This window comes from Pygocentrus nattereri, chromosome 12, assembly GCF_015220715.1.
Source record: "Pygocentrus nattereri isolate fPygNat1 chromosome 12, fPygNat1.pri, whole genome shotgun sequence".
NCBI lineage: Eukaryota > Metazoa > Chordata > Actinopteri > Characiformes > Serrasalmidae > Pygocentrus > Pygocentrus nattereri.
In genome coordinates, this window is record NC_051222.1 from 29,695,257 (window position 1) to 29,703,672 (window position 8,416).

The 8,416-nt window shown below is 42.5% G+C and overlaps 1 protein-coding gene across 2 annotated transcripts in view; it reads left to right on the forward strand.

Annotated features, from left to right (window-relative positions):
- Positions 1 to 8,416, forward strand: part of usp34 (ubiquitin specific peptidase 34) — a 121,977-nt gene that overhangs the window by 46,440 nt on the left and 67,121 nt on the right. For both annotated transcript variants that reach the window (XM_037543733.1, XM_037543734.1), the window contains exons 8-14: positions 965 to 1,026; positions 1,327 to 1,408; positions 2,600 to 2,692; positions 3,867 to 3,992; positions 5,193 to 5,322; positions 7,335 to 7,465; positions 7,631 to 8,294. In XM_037543733.1, coding sequence (XP_037399630.1) covers positions 965 to 1,026; positions 1,327 to 1,408; positions 2,600 to 2,692; positions 3,867 to 3,992; positions 5,193 to 5,322; positions 7,335 to 7,465; positions 7,631 to 8,294 — 1,288 coding nt within the window. The remainder of the gene's footprint in view (positions 1 to 964; positions 1,027 to 1,326; positions 1,409 to 2,599; positions 2,693 to 3,866; positions 3,993 to 5,192; positions 5,323 to 7,334; positions 7,466 to 7,630; positions 8,295 to 8,416) is intronic.

The following is an 8,416-nucleotide window of genomic DNA, read 5'->3' on the forward strand; positions in this document are numbered from 1 at the left end:
GCACTTTGAGATTTGTTTAAAATGTAAAGTGCGTTACAAATAAAATTCATTATTATTATTATTATTATTATTATTAAATGACAGAGCGGGGTCAGTGGATGCTGAGGGGCATAGTGCGCAGAGGTCACCAACTTTCTGCAGAGTCAATCACTACAGACCTCCAAACTTCATGTGGCCTTCAGATCAGCTCAAGAACAGCTTAGAGAGCTTCATGGAATGGGTTTCCATGGCTGAGATGCTGCATCCGAGCCTTACATCACCAAGAGCAACGCAAAGCGTTGAATGCAGTGGTGTAAAGCGTCACTGGACTCTAGAGCAGTGGAGACGAGTTCTCTGGAGTGATGATTCACGCTTCTTTGGTGGAGGGGGGATTAAGGTGTGGGGTTGTTTTTCAGGAGTTGGGCTCGGCCCCTTAGTTCCAGTGAAAGGAACTCTTAAAGCTTCAGCACCAAGAGATTCTGGACAATTTCATGCTTCCAGCTTTGTGGGAACAGTTTGGGGACAGCCCCTTCCTGTTCCAACAGGACTGCACACCAGTGCACAAAGCAGGTCCATAAAGACACGGATGAGCCAGTTTGGTGTGGAAGAACTTGACTGACCTGCACAGAGTCCTGACCTCAACCCGACAGAACACCTTTGGGATGAATTAGAGTGGAGACTGTGAGCCAGGCCTTCTCGTCCAACATCAGTGTCTGACCTCACAAATGCACATCTGGCAGAACGGTCAGAAGTTCCCATAAACACTCCTAACCCTTGTGGAAAGCCTTCCGAAAAGAGTTGAAGCTGTTATAGCTGTCAAGGGTGGGCCGACATCATATTAAACCCTATGGATTAATAATAGGATCTCACTCAAGCTCATATGCGTGTGAGGACAGAGAAGCGAATACTTTTGGAAACATGTCGCCTTTTAACTTTAACTTTTAATCTTAGTTTGTGTTTTTTTTTCTTTTCTTCTTTTTATCAGAATCAGCTGCACACCTTTAATGACGTCTGCAATAATGAGTCTCTGGTGTCTGATACAGAGACGTAAGTACTTTTGTAAACTTCTCTCAAAGTTTGTTCTCCTGTGAAACCACTGCATGCTTTACATCCAGAGGGATTAAAGAGTAGCTTGATCAGAATGGTAAACGCCACTGATGGTGCTAATTAGCGTTAAATTATTTGCATAATGCTAATTGGCACCAATTAGCTTTCGTTCCTTGTTAGTCACATTTGCTTTTATGCTCAGACTGTTCTATTATGTTAGAGCGACAGCAGTTGAAATAATGATTTAGAGTTGATAAAAAGACTGAAATGTTAACGTGCACTGTCTGACCTTTCCTTCAGATCAATAGCAAAGGAACTCGCTGACTGGCTCATCAACAACAACGTTGTGGAGCACATTTTCGGACCAAATTTGCACATTGAGGTCAGTGTCAAAAATCCCTGATCAGACTGTTAATTATGCCTGATGTTTTCTATATTCAGAAGGTGACTGATTATCTGTCCATAATGACATCTCGCTGATCTGTCTATTTCAGTCCAAATCTGGCCTGTGAAACAGATACAGTGGTGAATATTGTAATTAACAGAGATCAAATTGAGTGCAGTTATGCTCATATGCTTGTGTCTAAAGTCCACATTTAAAAGTCCATATTCTATGGACTGGGGGGCAGTCGTGGGCTGGAGGTTAGGGACCTGGCCCTGTGACCGGAAGGTTGCCGGTTCGATCCCCAGGGCTGACAGTCCATGACTGAGGTGTCCTTGAGCAAGACACCTAACCCCCAACTGCTCCCCGGGCGGCGTGGATTGGGCTGCCCACTGCTCCGGGCAAGTGTGCTCACTGCCCCCTAGTGTGTGTGTTCACTAGTGTGTATGTGGTGTTTCACTTCACGGATGGGTTAAATGCGGAGGTGGAATTTCCCCGGTTGTGGGATTAAAAAAGGATCACTTAACTTATCTTTTCCTTTAGGTACTCTCATGATGTTTATGTTGGTTTCTGTCTCAATCGTAATTAAGTGTATAAATCTCTCTTCATCCCTTCGACTTAACCAGGCTGTTTTTGTTGCTGTGCTTTTAAAGCTGATCTATGTAAATAAGCTCAGTTCTGATTGGCTGCCCTGTTTTGTGCCTTGATCAAAATGCTGTCCGGTCTGAAACGCTCCTTGTAACTTCAGTATGAATTGAACTGCTGGATATATGAGATCACAGAAGGGTTTATTTAAAGTGGGCTATTTTTGCAGCTTGTTTTCTGTGTAAGAATGAAGGTCTAGTTTTGAAGGTCTAGTCAGAAGGTCTGAGTGTTTTGAGCCTTTTCAGTGTTTAGATATTTCATCAAACTTTTGTAGAAAAACAAAGGAAAACTTTATTTTTCATGACATGAGCCATTTACATGATCTGAGATATGGTGGATCATACTTAATATGACCAGAGACGTGAACTAAGAATGCAGAAAAGCGATTGTAATCAGGCCGTTAGAAATATGGCTCCTCATAATTTCTATCATTTATCTTTCAGATTCAGTCTAATTTTTGATCATATAAAATATCAGTTGATATTATTGGTTATTTGAATGTTTGCTCGTTTATCTTAGACTGTTGTTTTTGTCTGTCTGTTGCAGATCATAAAGCAGTGCCAAGTGATCCTGAACTTCCTGGCTGCAGAGGGAAGACTGAGCACACAGCATGTAGACTGTATATGGGCTGCTGCTCAGGTTAGACATGCATACGTTGACACGAACGCCCGCTAGAGCCGCAGCTAACTCACTGAATGACTTTCTGTGATCAGTTAATCTGCTCATAATCTTCAGGGATCCTGAGCACTCATAGGGTCTGTGTAGCTGAGAGACTGAGACGCACCAGAAAAGGGGAAAACACACACAACGCATATCTAACTGGTTCATTTGATTCATACAGGCTGTCTTTTTAAATCAATATAAACTAGTATACCTGAAATAACACGTCATCGATACAGAATGAGGTCGTTCCACTGAAAGGTCACCTGTATTTGAGCGTGAACTTGGCTGTGCGTTCAGTAAAGGGCCTAAATAACTATGACAACACAGCTTTTCATGAATTTTGGCAGATCTTGTTCAGTGTTATCACCACTGTCTAGCTGAGCTAGAATCCGGTCAAGCTTCTCTGTCTCCGTTTCTGAAAAACCGAGCGCTTCTCAACTAGAGCCGCAACAATTAATCGATTAGTTGTCGACTGTTAAATTAATCAGCAACTATTTCGGTAATCGATTAATCGGTTTGAGTAATTTTTAAGAAAAGTATAAAAAAAAAAATTCTGCTTCTTAAATTTGAGTATTTTCTGGTTTCATTACTCTTCTGTGACATCAGCCTGAATATATTAAAACACTAATAGACATTTTCTAAGAATTAAAAAAAACAGCTAATCGATAAATTGAGAAGAAAAAAAAAAATCAACAGATTAATCGCCAGTGAAAATAATTGTTAGTTGCAGCCCTAATCTGAACACAGTAAGAGTCGTCCTTGTTGAGGGATCCAGTACATGTAAAACTTTTTTTAAAAATCGAAAATTGGAATATTTAAATTCAAAATCTAAATATCTCATGATCTAAAATGTAATTAGTGTCCCAACAATTATGTTGATTGCTACAATTATGTTGCCTGTGAAATATTAAATCATGGCTGTGGCCGTTTCAGCGACTTGCAGGCCACTGTGGGGTCTAGATAGTTGAAACGGATTCATATCTGATTGTGTAAATGCCTCCATCTCTACGAGCTACATTCGATAACCAAAACCCTTTCCAATGTTGTGACGGCGCCTCCTGCTGTTCTGCATACAGGGAGATGCCCCACTAAACAGCATTAAAACTCCGAGTGTTTAAAACTCCTGTGAACTGTGTGTTTGTGTCCTCAGCTGAAGCACTGCAGCCGGTACATCCACGACCTGTTTCCTTCTCTGATCAAAAACCTGGATCCAGTGCCTCTTAGACACGTCCTCAACCTGGTGTCTGGACTACACCCCAGTGCACACACTGAACAGGTACACGCAGGCACCCATTTCCTCTTTTTATCCCTACCCCTTGTTTTCATGTCTCACCCTAACCCCTTAGAACGGCGTTACAAAGGGTAGTGGTTGAAATCTTACGCGCTATGAAACGGGACCCTCAAATAAAAAAAACTAACAAATGTTAAATCATTAACAGCTACTGTGCTTCTCTGTAGGCGACCCTGCCCATCTGCAATGATAAAAGAGGAGGGTAAAGTTCAGCTCCTCACTGCTGGGCTTTAGCTACATTTAGGGTGTCATATGTCTGTAAAGAGGGGGGCAGTTATTTATTATTGCCCACCGCTAATTCTTCAGTGATACGAAGCTGAAGTCAGCTATTCCCCAGGGTTCTTGTTATAATTTTCCCGTTACACCTTAAATGGTGCAGCAGTTACATTCTGGCGCTTCAGGGGTCAACACTGCTGGACTATTTAAGGTGGAATGGGAGAATTAGCTAGCTAGCTACCGAGACATTAGCATGCTGTTAGCGATTTTTTAATTTTTTTTTTATAAATTTTTTATGCTTGTTATGAAGAAAACGACTATAATACATTAAAACTACATTAAACTAAGATAATACAGTGGTTACTGTAACTTTTTAACGGAGTAAATTCGCCCATTTGTGGGTCTTTGGTCGCTCATCTTTCCGGTTTTTCTTTTTTTTTTTCTTTTTTCCCCCCTCATAACACTCAGTTTGGAGTGCGTCTCTGAAAAACCTCTATTTGGAGCGCCATGTAGCCCCATCGCTTCTCCCTACCCCATCTCAACAAAACATGGGACACCCTACTCCTAGATGTGAACACACAAAACAGAGGGCTAAGGGCTCAGTGGTAGGGGCGAGGGGTGAAATGGGATTCGGCCCTAAGGCTCCGATTTATCCGATTTATCATTTCACTGATCAGATCATCCCATATTAAACAATGAATTCAAAATGGGCTGAAAAATGTGCTGAGTGAGCGGCATGTTTTAAAACTGCTCAGTTATTGCATCGGCTTTTATTTCTGTGTATTAAAAGTGAAGAAAGTTCAGTTTTCCATGATTTGGTTAGACCCTACATCTCATAATAACAATGGTGGCAAATTGCTGTACCTATAATGATGGACAGATGATGGACTTACAGCTGCTATCACAATTACAAGGACAGGACCTTCTTTAAAGTTAACAGTAAAGCGTGACTGTGCGTTTGTGTTATAGACTCTGTATCTGGCATCCATGTTGATAAAGGCATTGTGGAATAACGCTCTGGCAGCCAAAGCCCAGCTCTCCAAGCAGAGCTCCTTCGCTTCTCTGCTCAACACAAACCTGCCCATGGGCAACAAGAAAGGTAAGAAAGGGTCTGGACCGGTCCTGTGTTTTTATATGAATGTTCTTCCGCACATTGCGTGCAGTTACACATTCCCACCAGAGAGATCTTCAGATCCACTAAGCTTACGTAGAGCCATTGTAGTTTCCAGTTAAAATACTAAAACGTTAAAATGTGAAGCCATAATGACTTTGTCTGAAAACCCCCTGACCCAACACCTCTGCCTGTGTTTTTCTTAATTAACCCTCTTTTGCACAACGTTGCCTTAGGGCAACATACTTTATTTTCCATAAACACACTGATAGGGTTAACAGAAAGTTTGATCGTCAATAAAAAGCATATTCTTGATCATACTGTCTCTTAGTGGCCACTTAAACCTCTTTTTTAACATTTCAGTATCATTTTTTTTTTGTTGCGTTTTATGAGTATATGCAGAAATATGTTTGTTGCCTAGAAGCAACGTTGTGCGACAGTGGAATGGATTTGACCAATCACAAGCCACTTCAGGGAACATTGTGCAACAATGGGAACAAATAATATAGAGCAATGTTGCCTCAAGGCAACGCGCCCCAAAATGACCCCTGCGCACATTATTCTTAAAACATGAATTGATATTTAATAATCAGGTTCATTTTACGCAAGAAAAGTGAATCAAATGTATATTTTTAATTGCTCTCATACCACCTGCCGTAGAGGGTTTTATTAATCATTTTTATGTCTGTTTTAGGGATGTTAGTGATTATTAATAATGAACCAAAAATTCATACATTTTCAATTAATGCTTTCAGTTAGAAATTTCATTCATTCGAAGGTACTTCTCTGATGAATTGGTGGATTTTTCATTCAGCTTGAGGGCCGTTTCTGAATTGTCTGTATGAAGGCGCTGGAGTTCTTGTTCCAGTAGTCCTACTTAGTGATACACAATTCCGGGTTTCCTAAAGTTGACTGGGACTCTTGACTCCTGCGGATGTAGTTAACTCCCCGACTCATGGTTTACATGTTGGAGTCAAGGTCTGACCGCTACTCATGAGGCTATGTGGTCTGTGATGAGCGTTTTTAGCCACAACACAGTGCTAAAACAGACAACTGTCTTTTTTCCTACACATTATGTTGCTTCTGTAGCGTCGCAGCCCTAAACTGTTGTCTTTGTATAGTTGTTGGTTAGCTTGTGTAGTTGTGTGACAGGAAAAGACTTAAGAGTTAAGAGCTCCTGACTTTGTGTTGATTGTTGTTTGAACTATGTGAATGAATGTCAAGATGGTCTCTTTCAGGCTATATAGGCTTGTTTGGGCTCAGTTTCAGTGAAAGTAAGTGGATTACGCGGGTCGAGTTTCTATAATATCTGTTACGTTAGGTTGAGTTTTTTATTATTTAGTAAAGCCTAAAGTTTTCTATGTATAGAACACTGTGCTGATGTTTACATGGATTGTGCTTTTTGGTTGTCAGATTAAATACTGGATAATAACAGTAGTTGGTTATCTAGTAGTTGGTTTATCTAGTCAGTTCTTCGTTAAATTAAATGAAGCCCTGCTCATATGATTTTGCCAATCCTTGTGATGGCTGGAGTTCAGCGAGGAGTCTGGAACTAGCAAGAACTTTTTGGGCCACTGTTAATAAAAATTAAAAAATAAAAATAGCAGACTTACAGAGTAAAGCTGTACAGGGGTCGTCTACACGGCTATCGGGGCTACATCTCCGCCAGGGGATGAGTTTCACAGACAGAGACAGGAGTGAGGGGAACTCCGGTGCACTCGGTGTCTTCGCCGTCGCCAGTACAGCAGCCGAGACCCTAACACGTTATGACAGCCCCCTGACAGTTAGCCCACTTTATCCTAGAAATATTGCACATTTATTTTTGAATTTTATGACTGTCTTTTCTCGAAATATTACGACTTTATTCTCAAAATGTACTATTTTATAACAGTAGCCCTAACACAGCACTGTAAAGAACACAAAGCCCAGATAAAGTTTTCACCGTTTTCACACTGTGAAAGTTGTGTGTTAGTGTTTATTTATTTTGTTTGTTTACCCAGGTTCCCCGGCAGCGAGCCCAGAGAGCAGTGATAACAGTGACACGCACCACAGTGGAGGAAGTGATATGGAGATGGACGAGCCAATCATGAGCAGCGGGAAACGAGGCCAGCAGAGGCTCTCAGACACTGAGGTAACGCTGAATAACCACACACACCCACACACACACACACACACACACACACACACACACACACATTCTGTGACTTACATTTGTGCTTAAAGAGGAACACAACTCTTTCAAACCGTGATGAAGAGCTTTAGAGATGTGAGTCTCCTTTTTCATTCCTGTGCGTAGGAGTCGATGCAGGGCAGCTCAGACGAGACGGCGAACAGCGGCGAAGAGGGCAGCAGCGGGCCGGGCAGCAGCAGCGGCCGCAGCGAAGCGTCCAGCAATGAAGCAGAGTCCAGCCGGGCCAGCCAATCGGCCGGCAGCCCTGGCAGCGAGCTTCACTCGGACGACATGGCAGACAGCGAAGCCTTAAAGGAGGAAGAGGAGGAGGAAGACGATGATGAGGATGACGAGGATGATGATGAGGATGACGAAGAGGACAGGCCGACTGCAGTGTCGGAGAGCAGCCCACGGAAAGAAACAAGAGATTCACGAGACACTTTAACGTCAGAGCTCCGCAAGCGGAAGGCCGGAGAGCCTCTCGGAGAAGTCCAGGGCCCTCCGGAAAGATCCGGAATGTCTGGACCAGTCTCATCTGGTTCTATTGGTCCTGGTCCCAGTCCTGGAACCGGGCCGAGCCTTTCCAAACCCAAAACCTTGCCCTTTTCCCCCGAAGTGGCCTCTGCCATGGTAACCTCATCCTCTTCTTCCTCCTTGAGGATTCTGGATGCCTGCTCTTCTTCTTCAGCTTGTTTAGAAGGGTCGTCAGGGGAAAGGATAGACCCCACTGCAATTCCTTCTCAATCCCAGGATGCTCAGCAGCAGCAGCAAGGAATGGGCCCAGATAGGGGTGGGCAGTATGAAAATATATTGTTGTGAAAAATAGTGCCACAGTATGCTTTTCTAAGTAAATTGTCGGGATAAATCAGCTCTTCTAGAACACTGCTTTGGTCTAGAACACTGCTTTGGTCT